Source organism: Medicago sativa, chromosome 4 (genome assembly GCF_051527215.1).
Source record: "Medicago sativa cultivar Bolivia chromosome 4, Bolivia_mono, whole genome shotgun sequence".
NCBI lineage: Eukaryota > Viridiplantae > Streptophyta > Magnoliopsida > Fabales > Fabaceae > Medicago > Medicago sativa.
This window is the reverse complement of record NC_140752.1, coordinates 55,333,010-55,355,592: the sequence shown is the minus strand read 5'-3', so window position 1 is coordinate 55,355,592 and position 22,583 is coordinate 55,333,010. Positions and strand designations below refer to the sequence as shown.

Here is a 22,583-nt window from a genome sequence, read left to right as displayed (position 1 = left end):
GTCCTTACGTTATTTAATTCACAGTAAACTTTTTCCGTAATTATATGATAGGTAAATTACCTTAGACTACAAAAAGAAGCTTGTGTCAATAAAGTTGGCTTCCAAGGAAACAAGACTTTTCTTTCGTTTTTTTCCTAGTCCATGAAGTTTTGTGTCGTATATTGAGTCATATTAGAAGTACGAATTAAAGATGTTCTTATTAAGTTAAAGGGTCATGTTAACCATTGCCTCCAGAGCACTGATTAAGGAAACTAAAAAAAGAAAGTTTTAAAATGAAAGTAACATTTTTCATGCTTTTGAAAAGTTGACAGCATAAGTTTCAATGTACATCTTACCACATTTGACTCCTGGGGCACTGGTTAACATTACCCTAAGTTAAATAGCTTCAACCATATGGTAAAGTTTAGTTTAGTCAAATAAAACCCATATTGTAATGTAAAAGGTGGCTTCATATTTATTTTTTTTTCATCAAAAAATAAAATGACTTCAAATGTTATTATACAAAAATCTGCCGCTTCATGAATTCAAAGAAAAAGTTACACCATAAATTGAAGTCAGTCAAATAAATGATTAGGTAATAGTTATAATCTGCCACACTGATGGAAGATTAAAGTCTTTTTTCAATAGCATGTTCTATGGTACATAAGTTCTGTGGTGCATAAGCATTATGGTACATAAGTTCTGTGATTCATAAGCATTATTTTTTGTAGCACCTTAAAACAAGTAAAATGATACTTCATTCAACTACTTGCCACTAGCTGCTATAGTTGTTAACATAATGCCACTTAAATTAAACTTCTGCCAGTTGTGAAAATAATTTCATATCATTTCGCAATAAATTTAGTTAAAGAATATTAATTTTTTTATGATTAGTTTTTAGGCTTATTTTTATTATTATTAATCATACATCACTTTTTTTTTTTGAGGGAAAATCATACATCACATTTGACTATCAACTCAAAAAACTATAGTACGAAAGTGTTGGTTTTCCATCTGTCCCATATAATTGTCACAAGTAATTGATGCTTCTAGTCCTGTTGTATTGCTACAAAATTTTTGAATTTTAAAATTTACAACACGATTAAAATTTATTAAAAACAATGATAGTGTGGCAATTTTTATAACTAAAATAGAAAGAAAAAAAATCAGAAGTTCACATCTCTGGTCTTCCTTTAGCCGTTTGCTAATTTTTTATTTAATAGAGAAATACTTGGTCTTGCCGTCTTAGTTTTGAGTTTTGACGTGTAATATATGACTTTATCTTGTTCTTAGATTTTGCCATATGGTTTTTCAGCATTAATCCATCATAGTATGAACATATTTAGCATGTAGAACATTTAACAAATTGGAACTGAACTACTTTACAGGGAACATTAAAATACAAAGCTCCAACGCAACTACTTAAGTGTGCATTTGGTTTTCTTTTTGCAGCACATAAAAACACGTTTACATGCTTCCTGACACGTTTCTATCGTGATTTTTAGAAGCTCTCAATACAAACTACTACACTAACGTGATTTTTTATCGTGATTTCCATCAAACCGTTTTGTAAACATCGTACCAAACAGACAGTGTCACCAATTTTCTCTTGCATGTACTAGGGATACATTTAATCCATTACAGCAAACCCACCAAATGCACTCGTGATGGCTTTGTTTTTGCAATTCAAGCATGCACATGGATGATCCGGAACATTTTAGGGTTAAATAAGTTTTTGTTTTCTATAAAAGAAAAATTAATTTTGATTTTTAGTCCCTCTAATTTTTTTTATTAAGTTTTAGTCCATCAAATATTTTTCGTTATAATTTTTAGTCTTTGTTTTTAAGTCAATCATGTGTATCTTTCACATTTTTGAATAAATTTTTAGAGAAATGATATTCGAACATCCATTTGGTGACAACTTTTATGACAACTTTCTCTCTCATACTCACATTATTTTTTTACTTTATCTCTCTATTGTTTTGGTTTCCGTGCAAGTACCTACTTTTTCTTTGTAAATGATGGTTGTCAAATAAGTTGTCAACCAAATTGGTTGTTCAAATAACACTACTCTAATTTTTATAAACATGGTTAGAATATTATAAGTTTAACTAGTTGTCTAGTTGAAACAACAATTTCTATGGAGACGATTTTACTTGCTACTTTCTTAAAATGATATGGTGCACTTACCAAATTTAGTCATCAGTTAGAATGAAATTTTTGAAAAAATGTAAGGTTATTTATAGCCTCAATACAAGCATCAACTGCACGACATTCAATGACACCTGTCAAATGACCAAATTGGATGAAACAAATCAGTCACCGGCCAAACCTCCATGACCAAGCAACCGTCCATAGTTTGAGCATGTTGCAGATTATGTAATCTGAAATAAGTAGTTGATTGGTTCGGATTATATAATTCAAAGTGTGCTCAGACTAGGTAAAAACTTATGCTTTGGGGGCTTGACCCGTTTCGAAGTATATAATCTGAACGTGTTCATAACACATAAAAGAGAAAAATATGTCATTAAATCAAATTCGACAACAACATAATTTAGGCACAAACAATATGATGGATCAACCAAACTAAATTCTCCATCTAATTTATCCATGAAAATATATTGCTAAAGAAGCTTCTAACTCAATTAGCCTCTTCAAACTATGTTGATCAACTATAGTGAACATGTTCTCACATCGTTGTCTTTCTATAGCTTCATCTTGGTGAACCGAACGCACGCATCTAAGTTGATTGATGTACGACGATACTTAACACTGGTCGTTATTCTTATATCTTTGTGGTTGAAACACCATTAATTCGATGTAGATGGTCCTTCAAGTCAGAGAGTGTAACATCAACACTGACCCGAAACGGATTAGGTTTCCCCTGTTATAATACATTTTATTAGCTAGCTTAGTATTCATATATACCGAATACGTGTCCATGATTATATGGTGTTGTTTGTAAATGAACCAAACACGTTAATTTATAGAAGGTTTTGTGTGTCGTGGATCACACAAAACTCTTGGTGTGATGTGAAACACAGAAAAATCATGTATTTGGCTAGTTCAAATTATATCATTTGAAATGTGCACCCCATCCACCCAAATGTTCTAGTTTTTACACAGTTTAGAGACGTTTCAAATTATATAATGTGAACCAGTCAACTACTTATTTCAGATTATATAATTTGAAACATGTTAAAATTGTGGATGTTGGTTTGGTCAGTAAGTTTGTCTGACTTCTTGCATATTATGCATGTTTATCATCTAATCTCATATGCACAAACATGTTTCATGCATCTTTGTTTGTCGTTACGGTCGATGCTTATATTGTGGCAATAAATAGCCTTTAATTCTTCACAAGTTTCCACTCCACCTCACCTTACTTCCTTTTCATTCTTATTTTCCTTTTGGGGATGATTATGATGCCATGGTTTCATCGTTACGCAGATAGTATAATGGTAAATAGAGACATATGTATCGGTAGTTATGGGGTTAGTATGATTGGTCAAAGTAAGTTATCCTACATCAACTTATATTTCAAATCGGTTTGGATCAGGATTGTTCTCACCTTCTCCTACTCCATCATCTTGTATTCCATTATTCTCGATCAGTTCGAAGATGGGGTTATTCCCATCTTCTTTCTCCATTTGCTTTAGCTGCATATTTAGCTTTAGATGTCAAACATGTTTGTACTAAAAAGTATTCTTTTAACGTAAATGTATTATGAATTTGTGTTCAATTAATAAACTGTGTTGAAATAATAAATTTGATTGTCAATTATAAATTATGTCATTTTAAGAAATTATGTTGAACTAATTAATCGAATCTACACAAAACTGGTCCAAACATTGTTACGATTATATATTCCAAAAAAACGTCAAATACGTTAAATAGTTTGGATTATAAATCTCAACGGGGATAAAATGGGGACTTTTGAGGGTACGCGAGAGAAGAGTAGGGTGGGAGAAGAAATTCTAAAAAAAGTATATATAGATTCCAAATTCGAAAGCCCATTACTTGCCCTAGCCACTTGAAGATTGCTCTTCCCACTTGAAGAATTGCTCTCCCACATCTCAAAATTACCATCAATACCCCCAACGGCAGTTAACTACCATTCAGTTCTTAACATTTAGTTCAGACGAACGATAGTTAACTATCGTTAGGGTTATTTAGGTGATTTTGAGGTGTGGGAGAACAATTTTTAATGTAAAGAGCAATTTTCTAGCCACTTTCTCTTGTTGGGCTTATCTTGGAAAGCCCATGATATATATACAAAGGAGAATTCCCCATTGTGACAAGTAAGCAAGCAACGGAGTAAGATGAACGACACAATTAACTGATATTTTATTGCATCGTTATCGTTCTTTCTTTCTTTTTCTGTTGGCTCAAGTGAGTTCACACAAAACCCTATACAATCTTGATAATCAAAAAACACATGCTTTGAGTATATTTGATACAAGATTCTCCAAGTATCCAACAATGACAACGTTTTTGTTGCTACCATCACCTTCTTGTGCTTCTTTTCTGAGCAACAAGAAGAGTTCAAGATTTTGCAGTCTTGCTTCCATTCAGTCACGTAAATCTAATGTTAAAGTGTTGAGAGTTAGAGCTGTTAAAGAGAAAACTGAGGAAATCAAAAGCTCCTCAAAGAATTCTTCACCTGAAGAAGTGACCAAGAAGTATGGTCTTGAAGCTGGTCTTTGGAAGGTGCCCATTTCTTTCTCTTGTTTATTTTGGTTTAATTATGATTATGTGGTTAGTATAAAGTTTCAATTTCATTAACCTAAGTGAGAAATTCATCTTTTTGGGTTGCTTCTTGTTTATGTATCATTTGCTAGCATGCAACCTTTTTTTTTTTCCTTCATTTTTATTGCTTTAAATGCAAAGAGTGTATTGTTTTATACTCTATAAATCTGTTCTAAAAAGTATATATAAAGGATATTCAAAGATAGGATTTTATTGCCGAAATTTGCAGGGAAAGGAAATAAACCTTTTAAAGAAAGAATTTAGTTTGAACTTTGAACAAGTTAGACAAAATGAGTAGTTTTCTTGTCATGTAGAACTTGGGCTGTATCAGATTAAATGTTGCGTTTAAAACAAGAGATATCACTTTATCAGTTATTTCGTGTGTTTGTTTACGAGTTTTATTTTAGGTTTTATTTCCATTTCTTGGTTTAGCATACTGTATCTTTCCCTGATTTTAGGGGAGCAAAATATGTGTTGTGGGTGAAATTTTACCTTCAAGAAATGTTCTGTACTGAATCAAGATTGAGTTCCAATGTTTGCATATCGATTCCGACTACTTGTGTCGCCAATTTAAAGTAGAAGTTTGAATTTCCGACAATTTTACTGCTGAGATAGTAATTTAATCAGTGTTGATTTGTTAAAAATTATCAGAAATATAAGTTGAGTTTTAAGGTAGTGAAATTTGTTTCCTTGATTTTTGTCGACTCAACCAGTTGGGTTATCGTTTTAATGGAGAGGATGAATAATGACATGGGTTTTATACTTATGGGAGTGTCATCGTGTCGGTAGAGCTCCAAACGATTTTCAATCATTAGTTTACCGTAGACTATACGAGACACTTCCTAACCCTAAAGTCAAAGCCGCGCTTTTCATTCTGTGTAAAATGAAAATTATGGTCTTTTGCAGATTTTCAGTTCAAAGGAAGAAGGGGAACAACAGAAATCAAAAGGTGATCAAGCCAAGGAGTTGCTGGCAAAATATGGAGGAGCATACTTAGCCACCTCCATTAGTCTGTCATTGATCTCTTTCGCTCTTTGTTATGTATTAATCAATGCTGGAGTAGATGTTCAAACTTTGCTTCAGAAGGTGCAGTGCTCATACATAACCCAATGTGGATTTAAGTATAATGAAAACAAAGTAACTTCTATGAATTAACACATTATGTCTGTATATCTGCAGGTAGGAATCACTACTGATGCTACCGGTGAAAAAGTCGGTACCTTTGCTTTGGCATATGCTGCACACAAAGCTGCATCTCCAATTAGGTTTCCACCCACAGTAGCTCTTACCCCAATCGTAGCTGGTTGGATTGGAAAGAAAGCTGATAAAGATAAGTAGCTAATAGTGGTAGCAGCAAATACCAGTGTTTGATTGTAGTATAATTCTACCTGTAATCATATTTTCATCTCCATTGCCAGAGGAATATTGTTTCCACAGTCGTGGACATGTAAATCCATATAATTGTCAACAATAGCTAAAGTCATGTTAAATAATAAATAATTTTTATCTACTGCTATTGCTATAATTGATTTGAATGGTTGCATCCAACATTTGCACCCCTTGCTAGAATTTATGTAGCTTACTAGTGTGAATGGTTAGAGACTCTGATATTGCAACATGAAGAAAGAGGAACGCGTAGAAAGTAGAAGTTAATAACGAGGGTTCAAAGAAACAGAATGACCATAGAATGTCATATGAAACTTTTTATTTGACCAGCGCTTTGCCTGAGAGCGAAATTCTACTTCAATTAGCAATCTGAAATGTGTTTTTATTGCCTTTCAAACATACACGTCGCGCTAAGTAGTCTAAAATGCCCCGCCATTACAATATACAAAATTGGGTTCACAAAAGCCACGTTTTTTTTTCCTCTAGAAGTACAAAGTCACTTGGATTATGTAAATTCTAACTGTACAATTAGCCATTTGACTGGCCATTCAACTCCTCAGGACAAGCTTCTTGATGAAACATTGAGAACGTATCTTCTAGAAACCTTCAATCCAACCTCGCAGGTCTGGGTGGATGTCATAGGTTCTCAGTTGGAGAAAGAACGCCACTTTCTCTTCAGGTTCAAAATAAATCCTTTTGAGGCTTCATCCTACAGTAGGGTTGGATGCAGAAGGCCGTTCATCAATATTTGAAGCATGATTTGGGGTTGTAGTTTGCTCACGAGCCATACAATATTCTTCTTGAAGTGCTTCGAGTTCATTCCATTCTACTCCAGCTGTAAATATATCAAGGAAATTACAAAAAAATTATGGAACTTCCAAACCCCTTCTCTTTTGGCGTGTTTGTTTTTGTGTGTGTGTGTGTGTGTGTGTGTGTGTGTGTGTAATGAATGAAATGGAGACTAAGGTGTCTAGAGAGGATACGTTCTGTTCTCCACATATCGGTTATGCTAACATCGGCATCAGATAAAAGCCAGTAATCAGCATCAGTCTGCAAAAAGATATCACAATTTCAAATTAGCTCCAAGGTTTTTTTCTTATCAGAAACAACGCTAGAACCTTTAAAACAAAAAACATGCAATAACTCATGTATTTTGAAAGATAACACGCTTCAGATTTTGGTACTCTGTGGACATAAGATACACTCTTTCCTAACAAATTGCAAATACAAAAAACAAATATCCCACAGACTGAGGTGATGCTTACAGCAACATCTGAAGGAACAATCTTCATGATCCCACTCACGAAGTCGTGATTGTTGGTAAGATCTGTACTAGGCCCTTCACCATCTTGTCTCTGCACTTCTATTTCCTTCCCTTTATCTTCTGGGACCACAGTTGATGGATCCTTGTTAACTTTGTTAACTTCTGGACTGGGTGGAAATTTGGATGCAACATCAACACCGTGGATCTCCTCAAACTTCTCTTCAAATTGACTACAATGGCAGTGAAAAGGGTGAGATCAAGAATGTCAACTTTATAGCATGTCGCAAGCTTCAAGCATCATCGCTTCATATGGCCTTGTCATCTGACATGCCATTGTAATAGCTAAACGACCCTTGAAGCAAATGTTAGCAAAACACCCAAAAACATTAAGCATACCTAACAAGGTAAACATCTATTGGGCCCATTGTGCTTCTCAGGACTATCCTGTATCTTCTCTGGGGATAATCAACAGCCTAATAGGAAAAAGGGAATTTGCATTCAGAAAGACAGATGTATTGATTACTTCTACGCAACTTCTCATATCCTCTTAAATTACCTCATCAGGATCAGGTACTTCCAAAGTGGTACCATGTGGAGCTTTAATTGCTATTAAGGTTTCATTCTGGCAATAGGAAAAAAATAACCAGTTAAAATCCAAAATAAATTTATATACAAGAAGCAAAGGAAACAGAAACACCACATCAAAATATTCATTGTAATTCATAGATAGGGAAACTAACCTGGAAGCAGGGCAAGTTCTTTATATCTTCCTCAGTGACAAAAAGAAACCTTTAAGAGTGGAAAGAGATTAAAGAAAAAATACATTAAATAAAATTATGAACATATAAGTACGGCTAAATGACCAAAATATGGATTTAGGAAAAATAAATATTACTTCTCATTATTTTCATCTTCACTGAGATTCCGTAGTCTTTCTTGCATCTCCCTGCAATAATAAACAAATAAAATAAACTGTTAATAGACAACAGGCAAAAACTGCAATTATGCAACAAAGAAGAATCAGCAAAGGCAAACACCCAAACCTTATTTGTTCATCCAACCGGCGTTCCTCAATTGTTAAATTTTCAATTTCTGCCTGCATATGGGAAACAAAAACAAATCAAACACCAACATTTATAAGGATTTAATACTACCATCAAATCTATTATATGCCATAAATTATATAAGTCAGAAAGTCTGCAAATTTACTTCAACCAAATAAAAAAGTATGCTTTACAAGCAGTCACACATAAAATGATTTACAGATCAGGAAAACATGAATATCTCGCCCGTCTTTCTAACTTTTAAAGAAAATCGTCTACATGTGATTTCCAAAGATAAAAAATTCATCCTTCCTAACCTGTAAACTAGAAAAACTATCATCGGCCTCCCCTGGTTTTGAAACATCCAGCCCCCTGGTCAATTATCAAAGGAATTGGTAAAAGTGTTTCAACATTTTGGATAAAATTATGGCAACAATGACTGATGAATAGAAAGAACTCCCACTTCCACTGAATTCTGTTCTTGAGCTTTTTTTCTATAAGGCCAATCCCTTCAAGAACATTTGTAATATCATATATCCTCCTCTTTTGCACCTGTAGACACAAAAGCTTCATGAAATTTTCAAACATTCCAGTAATGACCAAGGAATCTTTAGACAGGAAGAAAATGTTACCTCTAATGTGTCAGCAGCATTATTTAGATCAAGAATACCATCCTCTGCTTGTTTTATTAACTCGATGAACTTTTTTGTCAACAGACCTATTTGTTTTTAACAATATGATATATAGGTGAGAAAATGTACCTTCAAACTTTACTCACCAGTAAAACATTTAAAGAAAGGGTACATTACACTTTACCCCCATTACTTTCACGCATTTCGGACAAACCCACTTAACCTGTTTTAGCCATTTAACCCCCCTAAACATTGGTTCAACTTAAAACATTAAATTTTCAATTAAATTAAATATATGTTTAACATTTTTTCAACCTGCCACCAAATTATATTTAGTTAGGAGGGTAATGTGTAAAGTAAACAATGGTCGACATTAAAGTTACTAAAAATCAACATTTTCAACTTAAACCAGAGTTGAGGGAGGTTAAGTGACTGAGTGTCATGAAAAAAAGGTTTGGTGGAGGTTATTTGAAAACGGGTGAAAATACAGGTGTTTAATGTGTAACTTACACTATAAAGAATTGAATAACAATAAACCACCGATGATCAACAATTAACTAATCAAAACTGAAAAATTAGGTAATACCTAATGAGCTGTCATATCGACATGGACCAGCAGGGGTGAGATTATTTCCTGAAGGAGAACCTGCCAAATTTATATAAAAAATATAATTTTTTGCTACCCAAAATCGATAATTAAAGGAAAGATGGTGTATGTTAGTTGATAGAAATCTAATAGTCAACTAAAATATTTATTTTCTTTGAATATATTAGGAAAATGATAAATGTAGAATCCTACTTAACAAAGTTTCGAAAATAATATTCACCAATATTTGAGCCAGGGGTTTGAGTTCCAGTTCTGTTGCTTTTTGTCATCCTAGAGGATTTTCCTCCCTTCCCCGCCTTTCCAGATACAGGCGTCTGAACAGAACTATTGGCTGCTGCAGTGGATCCAGGAGTCATCTTATCACCTGAATCAGCTTCAAAATCAGCTGCTACACTCTTCCGCTTCAATTGCTGAAATGTATGAATATACAATCAATAGAAAATATTATGGATTAGTCTCCGCAGGTGCTCGTGGGGATACCGTGGCTTAAAAAAAAGATTATATAGAGTAAGTTAGAATAGTAAAAATCGTATTTTCATAAATAACTCATAACCATAAATCAACGTTGTTGATCTCGGACAGTGGTGCAAAGCAACCGATTGTACAACTGGGATAGTGCTTGAGAGGAGAGCGGGATAGCCGCTATTAAAAAGAGGAGAAGGGAAAGAGGGGTAGAAGAAGTAAGATCGGATGTATTTTAGTCTTTTATAGGTAGAAAAGGGGGCGTAGGTAGGAAAAGAAAACAAAAAGGAGTGTGGCCCACCATTAGACTAACTTAAAGCCCAATTTTGAAAACACTAAATTTAAAATATTCCCTTCCTGATATTAAAAATTAGACAGCCCCACATTGCAGTTTCTTTCCCTCCTTTCTTGTTTATACTTTCTTCTTCCTTCTAATCCATTGTTCTTTACTTTTTTTCTGTCGGTGTTCTTACTGAAAAACACCAGCTCATGGCAAGAAACTTCCAATTCATGGCCAGAGTGAATGGGTTTGTGCAGTAAGACCCTTGTTTCGGCCGCCACCATGAAATGCAGCCTCGATTTCCGCTGCATTTGCATTTAGCGTCGCAGCCAAGGCCTCCAGCCGTATCACAAAGCCACAATTCAATGTAATTAGGCATTTTTAATAACACCATAAATATATAGCTTCACATCAATTAGAAGAAAGAAATTTACTTATAATATCTACAAATAACAACACAAGCATAACCCAATACTTTTAACTATGTCAATAGATTTTGCAAAGAATAAGAAAAAGGGAAGCACCCTACTTGCATTTATGAGAAATGGAAAAGTTATGCACAATTCATTTTTTCACATGATCATAGTCTAATGTGCAACATACCATCAGAATTCCTTAACGAGTAAGATAATGATTGAATGACTCATTTGCGGTCAGTTTCCTAAAAACGTATGTATTTGGCAAACAGCAACACTAGTAAGTTGACTAAAATGATTCAATTCAAAAAGGAAAAAGTGAAAGACTACAAAAATAAACTAAAATACTAACGAAACGCGGTTTTTGAAGCAACGTACTTTTTTATCCGCATAAAAAATTTCTATAATACCCTTCAACCAAGTATTATTTGCCAAATTTCGTACGGAAAATCTCTGTACCAGACAGAAACCTCATTTAAAAACAACCAGGCAAAAGAAGTAAGCTCATAAACTAAATGGGGCTTTTCAGGAGCATTTTAAAGCATCCAATAGAACAATTCTTTTCCTTGCAATATAATCCTTTCCACCTAGAATAGACCAATTATTTTCATTGCAACATGATTCTTACCACCTAGAATTGACCAGCTTACAATCACATCCTCTCAAGTTCCTCAATACATTGATCAAGTACTAAACCTAAAGACTAAGGGCCAGTTTGGATTGGCTTATTTGAGCTTATCTACTAGCATAAGTTTTGTGAGAGTGTTTGGGAGAACGTATAAAAACAGCTTATGACAATTTTCACAAGCTTTTTTCGGCTTATTTTCTTTTTCTATCAAAATAAGTAAGCTTATAAAAACAGCTTATGTAAGCTTATGCAAAAGCGCTTATATGATAAGCGCTTGTGCCATAAGCTGCAAATAAACAAACACACCCACACACTCTTCATCTATTATGCACAGACACAAACACCTGACACGACACTAACATGTCGACACCCGTACTTATTTAAGAAAATCACATAATTGACTCTAATCACAAGTGTTAGTGTCTGACACGTGTCGGACACTAGCATAACTTAGTTAGATTCCTCAATATAATTAAATTTCCTCAAGCACTAAATTTGAAGAGAGAAAAATACCTCTTTTAGTAAAACCTAACTAATATTCAACTCTAAGAACTAATTCAGCAACTAATTCCAACAAATTAACAACTAAATACTAATTAAACCCTAAAATTCAATAGATCCCTAGTTCCTTAAATCACCTTACACCACTAAACTAAAAACCAAAAAAAAAAAATCACAAAAAACGTAAAAAAAAAAATTGTAAAAAAAAAAATAGAAAACTCACAGGAGTTTTAACAACGATAGCTTCAGTTTCTAGGTCTTGATTCCGGCGGTGATCAGGTGCGAAGCGGTGATAATCTCCGGCGGAGAGAAAGGGAGGTTTCATGGAGGAGAAAGGGAGTTGACGTTGCTGCATGATCTGGTCCGGCAAGGCGGTGGTGGGAGGAGTTCGGGTGCCCGACATCCACCTGCCGGCGATGGAAGGAAATGGGGGAAGAGAGAGAGAGAGAGAGAGAGAGAGAGAGAGAGAGAGAGAGATCTATGTATGTGTTTGGAAAGTGGGAAAAAGCGGGAGAGAGAGAAAGGGAAGAGGTAGAGGGAGAAGAAGATGATATGATGATGGAGGGAATTTGGTTCGGATATTGATGTGGAGGGAAGTGCTTATAAATAATTCGTTCCCAATTCAATAACAATTATTACTATTATTACTATTATTATTTTGACTCAATTAAATTATTATTTTATTATTACACTATTATTTTCTTTTTTGTGTGTAAACAGTAAACCCTTTGTTTAAAAAAAAAAAAAAAAAAAAACTCTATGGGCTTTTTGTGTGTAGTACATTATTCTATGCATGGGTTGGGGTTTGAACCTCGGACATCCAACTTATTCACCTTAAAAATGAATTCTAACCACTAAATTACTTGACAAAAAAACGAAAAAAAAAAGATCTGATAATAATTTGGTCGAAAAGATAAGTAAATTTTTGCAAAATTTATTCAACCTAGAAGTCGAAATAGGTTTTTTCAAAATAATTCATTTTTAGTAAAACTCATAACCACGTAAGTTTAATTGTTTAGTTGTATACTATCAAGTTTAATAGAAGGGCTACTATTTTTCAAGGTGAAATGACAAACATAACCAAAAGTCACACTATAATTGTGAGGTGTCATGTTTGAATTAGATGAAAATGTTCGATTTAAAAATATTTATATTGTTAGTTGGGTTAGATTTTATAAATTAAAACCGATATTTCACAACGTTGTGAAAATATTGGTTAGAATTTCTATGATTACATATAATGTCGGATAGTATTTTAAATATGATTAAGAGAATTTACTAGAAACTGAAAATAAAAAAACTATTATTTTAAGAAAATCAAATGAAACAAACAAACTTTTTATTTAGAGTTTAATTTTAATATGTTAACACAATATTAACGTAAAAAATTTATAACGTTTTTTTACAATAAAAAATGTATTATGTTGACTGGTCAAATATTATTATATGTAAGATTTAAATAGATATAATTAAATTCATATATTATTTTTTATGAGAAAGTCAAATATTTTTTCTTAGTTGATAGTGTGAACATTTTATACGAAGAAAATACTAGTTTTTGTAAATTAATTAATTAAATCCTAATTTTGTCAGAAAACTGAAATTCTATTTTCATTTAATAAAAGAAACTTGGATCGTACCAAAATGAAATAGACAATGGATGAAGTTTGGTCTGTCCTTATTTATTAATTTTGTTACGTCTGCAGCAACTTAACCTGATTTTTTCCCGCTCATCCTTATTTATTGATTTTGTTACGTCTGCAGCAACTTAATCTAATTTTTTTTTTTCTGTTCATTTGCTTTATTAGATTTGCAATTATTGAACCTAAAAAATTTCATCTAAAAAAATGCATCGCACCAATTTCATTCCTATCCTCTTGCCTTTTTTCGTTGAAGAAAATATTTTCTACACTTATTTGATGTTGCACGTTTATTCTAGAAACTATGAGCATATCAATGATCACGTTTGATGCCTTCTATTTTATACTTTTTTTTCGGCTACCCTAATTTCCATGTAAACTTGGTTATATATACCTGAATTATTGATAGGATTACCGAATTTTCTTTTATAATATTTTCTGATGTCATATATTTTATGAAGTGTTTTATTTTGTCTATTATGGATTATCACGTGTTATTTTTTCACCGTTACCTATTATATATTGCATTTTATTATTCGTATGTCAATCCCTTTACAATAAACCCGAGCGGAGCACGGGTCAAAAATCTAGTTTTTTATAATAAAAACCGCCTCTGTTCGATTAGGATTAGGAATCAGCGCGAATCCCACCCACGTTTAATATTTAGTCCAACTTTATATTCCTCTTCCACTGCTACCCAACATAACCACCATATGTACTCAACTTCATTATTTTTATTTTATTTACTTCAGGGTACAATTTTCAATACAGAGATTTATAATTTAGGGAAGATTCTCTAATTTGGTTAAGAGTTTATTTATCGTCAATGTTCCTCTAGTGAGTGATGTGTAAGTGCATCACTAGACATACGTCGAAAACCTGCTCTTATCTTAAAAGTCATCATGAAGTTCAACTCAACTAAACATTTTTTATAAAACAAATGTCATAATTAAGATGATTTTAATCTTAATTTTTTATGCAATTCCTTAGTTTTGTTTTGATACAAGATGATTTTAATCTAATGAGATAGGAGTAGTATTAATGAATCTAGTTTTAGAGTCGAATTTTCGGTACTTTGTTCGACTCTACTAACTTCAATGGTTCGAATTGTCATGTGTGCGCCTTATATTGATGTACGTGTTTGTTATGATCCTCTGGACACGCAATCAAGTGTTTTGAAAGCAAGCATGTGCTTCATAAAACTGTTCATTTCAAAATACAAACTTAACACTAATTTAGTGTATCCATAACAGCTATACAACCCAATGCCAAAATGATCATTTCAACCACCAAAAGCAATATTGTTCAGTAACCAACTGTTTTCACTTTTACCTTATCAATTAACAAAAAACACTCAACAAAATAAAAAGGTAAGTCTTCTGAGATATCTTTCTTTCTACCATGTTACCAACGACTTTTATCCTTTGAATCACTCCATTGAGGCCTAAATGAGCTGTTGGAATTCGAAGAAACACACTTCCATGCATACACATTGTTCGAATTCTGACTAGTCCTACCTCGTCCTCTACCAAAAGGCACATGCGAACGTTGGTGTTGATAATAAGATCCTCCATGATCATTAGGTTGTTTATGAAAAGGAGAAAACGACGTCATCTTTTCGTTGATCGTATCGTGATCAATCCTTTCTGATTTTCCTCTACCTGAACCCCATCCAATACCAGCTCCTTTGTGAATTGATTCTGGAGGTGCATTTCGTGAAAAGCTTCTTCCACCAAAACTAGTTGAGTTAGGGGGAAATTTTGAAACATTTCCTTCTCTGTTTGAATTCATCCAAGTGTCTTGATTATTTGACCTGAATATTCAATTTGGTTAGTCCAAGATTATTACAAAATTGAATCTTCTGTAGTTGGCTTTATGACGCAACAAGCTGTTGACAGTAAAATTATGTGTCTAATGCAACACGGTCTGCAGTTGGCTGCCCCATAAAACCGACTGTAATTGGTCTATTTTGGATTTTTCGTAATGATCCACACACATAGTAAATGGGAAAGATAGCAAATTAATAAGCCGTACCTCCCAAAACGATTATAATGCTGACTTTGATCATGCCACAATATCGTCTCATTTATGTCGTTTTCAAAGATAGTCTGCAAAACAAATGGAATGGTCTTCAAGAAGTATCGAGAGTGTTACGCTAATGACCAAGACCACAAGAGTCCCAAGATAGCGTATTGCAACCTAAACCCTCGTTAGCTAACAAATTTTCTTGATCAGAAATTTGTTTAATAACTAACCAACAAGATTTTACCTTTTCTGGAAGGTTTACACCAGATAAGAGGTGCCGAACATGACTTGTACCACCAGCAGGATGCTCGTATTTGACACAGCTGTACCATAAAGCAATATTAAAATGTAATTAAAGCCAAATGCTAAATAAAATAACAAAATGAAAATGATGTTTAATAACATACAATACAATATCTTCTTGTTTGTTGTTCTCAACACACTCGTGGCAAAGACTTATGATCCCTCCAATGCCGTCGCTGCTAAAAAAATATGAGAAAACATAAGACAAAAAAAGGAAAAACTAAACTCTTCTTTAATTCTAACACAATATATATATGCAGAAGCTGCAAATATTTGCAGGAACCATCAATTTTGAGTAATGACCAACCTTATGCTTGTGTCCACCTTGTTTAATTTAAGTGAGCAAATTTTTTCTGCTAACTTGGTAGTGCCGCTGACCAACAACCTATCAACTTCAACTGAATTTCTTTTTGCTTCACTTTCCTACAAAACATAGTTGAAAATTTAAAGGACATTCACGAAACACTAAAATATGATGTTTAAAAAAAATTGTGGGCTAAGTAATTCGTACAGATAATCCATTCTTGAGTTCGCTGGTTTCAGCCAAAAGTCTTTTTTCGTCCATATATGGAAGTTTGCATACACCCTAAATAAGAAATATCATTAATTTCTGTCAGTATATATATTTGCACAGCATTCACAATAGCTTGAGAAAATAGAAGTAATTAAATGTTTTAATATGCGTCAGGGTCGTGTCGGTGTCGGTGTCTGAGTGAGATTACCTGCCACATGAAGCGCTTTCCTTCTATATCAATTTCAAAATCTACAAAACAAAAACAGACTAAGAACAAAAAAAAGTTCAAAGAATCACATAATTGGAAAAAATTAAAATTAAAAGCTTACTCTGAGGATACAAGTCAAATATTTTCGACTGTTCATCCAACATCAATTGTGCATAGGCTTTAGGAAGTGCATAAGCACTGCATAGAAGTGAAATCAAATAATATTTATCATGGCTAAAGAATGTTATTAGATGTGATGTAAGATAGCATAAAATAATTATAATTAAGAAAATTACCTCTTTTGAGGGAGAACACTTAAAAGTTGATCAAAAGGTAAGAATGGAACACCTTTCTCAAAATTTACTCTCACTTGACTCATGCCCTTTAAGTCCGAAGCAAATGGACCATAGTGGTAGGGATAAAACCTGTATTTTGCAGTGATTATTTCTCATTTTCAACACATTAAATGCATGACACAAAAACTGAACCAAACAAGAGGGTTCAACCAGTTACGCTTTGAACCGCCATTTAATACGGTTCGGTTATTTTCTCTGCTCGATCAAGTTTCGTCTAGGTTTGAACATTTTAAGGCAGTTTGAAAATAATCAAGGTCTGGCCTAATTGATATCCGATTCATTTTTTTAAAACATCGATATTATTGACTTACCATGTCCATGAAGCAACTCCTGAAAAGTAGTATTGAAGAACCCACAACAATCCTTCAGTGTACTTCTGAACCTACAGTCAAATTGCAATCACTCATCACCACTACCGAATGATAATATTATGCAAAACACAAGGCTTGATTTTAAAATTATTATCGACGTGTCAGTGTAGTAGCTATTTTCTATGTCGACGCTTTCATAGAGTCCGAGAAGGAAAAAGAAAAAAACCAAATAAGAAAGACGTTGTAGGAAAAAAAAACTTACAATTTCCTTCCTTTTTAGCTCAATGTTGGTGGAGCCTTCCACAGAAAACTTCTCTTTATAATATCTCTCTTTAAAGCCAACAGTTCCTAATTTTATCTAAAAAGAATGGTAACAACACTTGCTAATCAATCATATACTCCCTCCGTTTCAAAATGAGTGTCGCTTTAGCCAAAAAAATTTGTTTCAAAATGAATGTCGCTTTCAGTTTCCAATGCAATAATAACTTTTTCTTTTCAATTTTACCCTCCAATTAATACTCTGCACACTACTTCCAAAGTATTACTTTTAAAACTAACCAATAGTTAATAAGGATAATTTGGTAAAATAACCATTCATTTTCTTTTAATCATTGCATTTCTTAATATGTGTGTAAACACCTAAAACGACACTCATTTTGAAACGGAGGGAGTATTAAATTGAATTTTAACATAATCATGTTTCATAAGTTCATAGCCATTTATCAGATAACAAAAACAAGAAGAACAAGAAAAAAACTAAGAACAAATGTAAAAGGCCTATCGGGAAAAAGTGAATACCTTGTCAGTCAAGAAATCTCCACTTTTAAACAAGTCGCCTTTCTCTTTTATGCATTTGCTTACTTTCTCTTTCAAATCTTGTGTGTTTTTCAATATCTAAAAATAAGGATCAATAAATTATCAACAATTCAACATCATCAAACTCCAATATTGCATTCTAGTGTGAAAAACATCAATCAATATAAGTACTTACTTCTTCATCAGACTGAGGACAAACATTGTCGGAAGCTTGAGCTTTTTTAATTCGAAGAGCGCAATTTGAACTGCTTTCACTGTCGAAATCCATGTAATCACATGCATTCTGTTCTTGCTTCTTGAATAAAAAAAAAAGAATCCAATGAGTCCATGAATGCATAATTAATCCATTTTTCAAATATCATACGCATGAACTTACTGATTGTTCATGATCACTAATAAGCCTTCTCAATTTTTTGTCTCGAATCGCAGTTCTTTTGTTGAAGATTTTTTCTTCATATGTACCAACCATAAGAATGAATTTTTCAACTCTTGATAGCTTCACATAAGCACCATGTTTCTCCCCTAACTGTTTTCATATAATGGTCACGTAAAAAAAAAAAAAAGTACTTGTAAAATAAAATTTTAATTAATCGAACTTAATATAGAAAAATAAATAAGGGATTAGGCTGTAACATTATTTTGTCTTACCTTGTTTATGTCCACAAGATATTCTCCAAGTTTATTGAACTCTTTTTTGTAAACAGTCATAAGTAAATCAATTGCACCCTAACAAAATGGAACCAAACAATTAAACATACTCGACTACATATTTATAATCTGCGTATAATCAACCTAACTAAAATGTTTGTAAATACCTCGTGAATATCCAAAGATGGCATGTAAGGCAGAAAATCATTTCCAGCAAAGAAACAAATGAAGATAAAATCATCAACAATCCGCTCAAGATCAAAGACGAAGTTTTTGGGAGGATCCTGTATCTTCATTTCTATCTCAAGATATTCCCTCAACAACCAAATATGCAAAAGCTGCAAGCATTATAGATTCAAAATTAGAATCATCGTATCAACTTTAAAGTTATAGACTAAATATAATCACTCTAATTAAACCTTGAACCGCATTGGAGCATTTGGTGGCAGCTTCTCATTATAGTCAGGCACACCCTGCACATGCAAAGAATTAATTTTGAATCACATCAGTAAAATGTATTTCAAAATATGTAGCATCAACATTAAAGATTGAAGGTGTGTCCCACACATGTCAATGTCTGACACTGACACATATTCAATTACTTCATTTTGTTAAATTTGCGTCGGATGTCAATGTTTGCTCTAATGCTTCATAGATTTCAAATAGGCATTTATTTAGGAATTTATGCATCTCAATTCACAATCACATTACTAAAGCCAAAAGGGTAAAGGGTTTCATCGTATTCGATTTTTCATTTTCATTTTCATGTTAAACTATAGAAGATCAAATGTACAGTCTATTGATGAATAATTAAATACGGTGCCAAAATAACCTCTCTTAAAATTGAAAAATGAGGTTCATGGCATGACAGTCCAAGCATTATAAGATCAGCATCCTGCACACCAAAATAAAAAGTTTCATCTCAAACATTTCAAATATCAGAGGAAATTAGCAATGTCAACAAAAAAACTAAGATTTGGTACCAATCCATATAAACAGTGAACCGTGTTCGGATCATAATCAGGAAGACCACGCTGTTTCCTTATGAATGACATAATTTTATGTTCCCCTTCTCCAGGAACATTAGCATCAGATAAAATTACCTAAGTCAAAAAACATTAACCAAATTAATCAACAATGAAATACTACTACTAGCTTTATAATGTAGCAAAAAGTTAATAATCAATTATCTATAATAATGTAAAAAATAGAGTGACTTAATTGTGTTTTATCATACCATAACACCCTTCCATAATGGATCAGAGGATATCCTTGAAGAAATATAACTCTTGAGAGCCTTCGAAAGTTGCTGCATGAATTCTGTCCCTGGTGTTATAATATTTGAATCTGACACTTCACATTCTTGTTTAGGAAGAACTTGTTTGCCTTCCATTTCAAATTCCTTCATCAGTCTCTCTTCCTCGGCTTCCTATAAATACAAAAAACAATATTAATTCAAAAAATCATTAAGCCTGAATCATTCAACTGTTTTATAAGTTCAATTATTTTCATTTGTTTCAAATAGGTGAAATACTTACACGAATTTCATCGTATTTGGCTGTTCTAAACCGTCTAGTCCTTTGCTGGTTCATTTTCGCTCGTGGAGCTACTCCGTCTGGTCAATATGAAAAACATTTCCTTGGTTGAGTTATTTGATCAAACACAAGCAAATGTATAACATTAGGGGCCTGTTTGGATAAAAGACTTAATTTGCAGCTTATAACATAAGCACTTATCATGATAAGTACTTATATATCTGTTATTTCTATAACAAAAGATAAAATAAACTTGTATTGTTTTCTATAGGATGGATATAAGCTATTTTCTTTAAGTAATCTGGGAGAACTTGTGAAAATAAGTTGAAAATAGCTTAAAAACATGTCCTTAAAAACATGTCATAAGTTGCTTTCATAAGTTCTCGGAAAGAGTTTCGTAAGTGTTTATGCCAACACATAAACTCAAATAAGTTAATCCGAAAAGACCATATTACTAACACCAAACACACTACCACCAACACTAATACGTGGTTATTTAAAATTATTAAATGTAAGGTGTTTAATGATGACTTGTGACATTTGACCGATAAAGCACACGTTCACTTCTTACTAGAAACACAAGTAAATGACTAAAAAACCCAGCGGTAGTTAACTACCGCTGTGGGTATTTTAGTAGTTTACTTGTATTTTTAGGAAGTTTATGATGTTAAAACAGCAATTGTCATAGAACTATTTCTCCACCTTGGTTTGCTTGCGGATTTTGTAGGGAACCACTTAGGTTTGCTAAAATGTGAATACATTGTTGCTTTTTTGGGTTGTTAAAAATTTCAAATAACACCCCTCTTAACATTATGTTACTAACAATGTCTTAACCTAGTAAAGAAAAACTAAATCATAAAATAATAAGTAAAAGGTGGTGTTAATATGTCTCACCAATAGCCATATACAATAGCTTGCGAGGCTTAACAATAGTAACAAGACGATCAATGTACTCAAACATATTTGCAAACACTTCCACAAATGTTGTTGAAGGAGCACTCTGAAAAACATTATATATAAAACTAACTTTAGAAATTAAACTATAATAAAAAAAAAGCATGAAAAATAGTAAAAGAGAGAGTAACAAACATTGTTGTTGCTATCATCATTAGGATGGAAACAAGGATGAATAATAGAATTCATGTCAAGATAAAGATTATCATATTCCACATTTGAAGTGTTTGTGTTAAGGTTAATGTCTTCAAACACCTTTGGATATTTGTTGAGTAACCATCTATAAAACGATGGAACACCCATGATCACAGCTTCTCAATAGTACTATGTTTCTCTTTTGCTGGTTTAAGGTTAGTACTTTAGATAATCCAGAAAAACATCACAATAACACAGTTGAAGTGTGTATTAGAAAAAAGGAGAAGCACTTGTAAAAGAAGATGAGAGGTTGAGAGTGATGAAGGGACAATCAAGAACAGAGATTGAGAGTCTTTGACTGAGATTGAGTGGCAGTTTAGAAATGGTGAGAAGCATAATGGTCTATGAGATGATGGTGAAGTGAGTGAGATAAAAAGAGAATTTTACTCTAGTTATTATTTTCTGAAGAAATGAAGAGAAGAAGAGTAATTTTCAATGTTAGAGTAGAATATTATTAAATGCTATGTCTACTTCTCTTTAGGTAGTGGAGTAAGAAAGGAAGAGAAGATACCGACAGTTTTTCATTTGATTGGACTTGACAAGAAGCTTTGCTTACATCTTAAGCAATGTGAAATTATATACTTAATTGCTTTTTAGTCCCTTAATTAATTTTTTTTATCGGTTTGGTCCCATAATTAATAAAAAGTCTGTTTGAGTCATTTAATTTAATTTTTGTTATACTTTTTAGTCCCTTCCGTTAGGTTTAATAAAAAAGGGTTAAATATGTTTTTGGTTCTTATAAATATACCAACTTTTCGTTTTAATCCCTCAAAAAATTTCCTTCAACTTTTAATCCCTACAAAATTTTCAATCATTACTTTTCGTCCCTGTTTTTAAGTTAATTTTTGTATTTTTTTAAGGAAACTGTGCAGAAATGTGTAGAATATTGTAAAACAAATTCCCCAAAAAAATTAGAATTTTCTAACAAAACATAAATTAAATATGAATTTTTAACCGTCAAAAATATAAAAATTCATAATAAATTCATGTTTTGTTAAAAAAATCTTTTTTTTTTGAGAGATTCTTATAATATTATGAATTTTTCTGCAAAATTTTATTAAAAAAATATGAATTTTACATACGAGTTTACTTTAAAAGAGGGACCAAAAGTGAAGATAGAAAATTTTTGAG

General features: G+C 32.7%; 3 protein-coding genes across 7 annotated transcripts; 1 reads left to right on the top strand and 2 right to left on the bottom strand.

The window, feature by feature from the left end:
* The first annotated feature begins 4,298 nt into the window (after positions 1-4,298).
* On the top strand, positions 4,299-6,238 carry LOC146929961 (FAM210B-like protein). The gene is made up of 3 exons (XM_085701645.1): positions 4,299-4,689; positions 5,635-5,814; positions 5,908-6,238. The coding sequence occupies exons 1-3, from the start codon at positions 4,462-4,464 to the stop codon at positions 6,064-6,066; spliced, it is 567 nt and encodes a 188-aa protein (XP_085557771.1). The 5' UTR covers positions 4,299-4,461; the 3' UTR covers positions 6,067-6,238.
* A 237-nt stretch (positions 6,239-6,475) lies between these two features.
* E2F1 (E2F transcription factor 1) lies at positions 6,476-12,523 on the bottom strand. 2 transcript variants are annotated; one of them, XM_085701644.1, is made up of 15 exons: positions 12,425-12,523; positions 12,171-12,394; positions 9,881-10,070; positions 9,640-9,699; positions 9,054-9,139; positions 8,885-8,973; positions 8,739-8,793; positions 8,422-8,474; positions 8,274-8,324; positions 8,119-8,167; positions 7,935-8,000; positions 7,775-7,851; positions 7,380-7,608; positions 7,098-7,164; positions 6,476-6,949 (listed from the first exon to the last, which is right to left on the bottom strand). In XM_085701644.1, exons 2-15 carry the CDS (start codon positions 12,348-12,350, stop codon positions 6,819-6,821), a joined length of 1,383 nt encoding a protein of 460 aa, XP_085557770.1. In that variant the 5' UTR covers positions 12,351-12,394; positions 12,425-12,523; the 3' UTR covers positions 6,476-6,818. The 2 variants fall into 2 exon arrangements, with proteins under 2 accessions (XP_085557770.1, XP_085557769.1); XM_085701643.1 differs by having other exon boundaries at positions 12,171-12,523.
* A 2,235-nt stretch (positions 12,524-14,758) lies between these two features.
* On the bottom strand, positions 14,759-21,879 carry LOC146929959 (5'-3' exoribonuclease 3-like). Of its 4 annotated transcripts, none has more exons than XM_085701637.1 (23): positions 21,393-21,879; positions 21,198-21,303; positions 20,307-20,383; positions 20,006-20,197; positions 19,752-19,871; positions 19,601-19,663; positions 19,188-19,241; positions 18,936-19,106; positions 18,769-18,846; positions 18,497-18,646; positions 18,296-18,415; positions 18,103-18,198; positions 17,567-17,662; positions 17,305-17,375; positions 16,934-17,062; positions 16,759-16,835; positions 16,638-16,678; positions 16,427-16,501; positions 16,223-16,338; positions 16,020-16,094; positions 15,857-15,935; positions 15,622-15,695; positions 14,759-15,400 (listed from the first exon to the last, which is right to left on the bottom strand). In XM_085701637.1, the coding sequence occupies exons 1-23, from the start codon at positions 21,558-21,560 to the stop codon at positions 14,992-14,994; spliced, it is 2,637 nt and encodes an 878-aa protein (XP_085557763.1). In that variant the 5' UTR covers positions 21,561-21,879; the 3' UTR covers positions 14,759-14,991. The 4 variants fall into 4 exon arrangements, with proteins under 4 accessions (XP_085557763.1, XP_085557765.1, XP_085557766.1 ...); XM_085701639.1 differs by having other exon boundaries at positions 16,020-16,091; XM_085701640.1 differs by having other exon boundaries at positions 18,296-18,412.
* Positions 21,880-22,583: the final 704 nt, after the last annotated feature.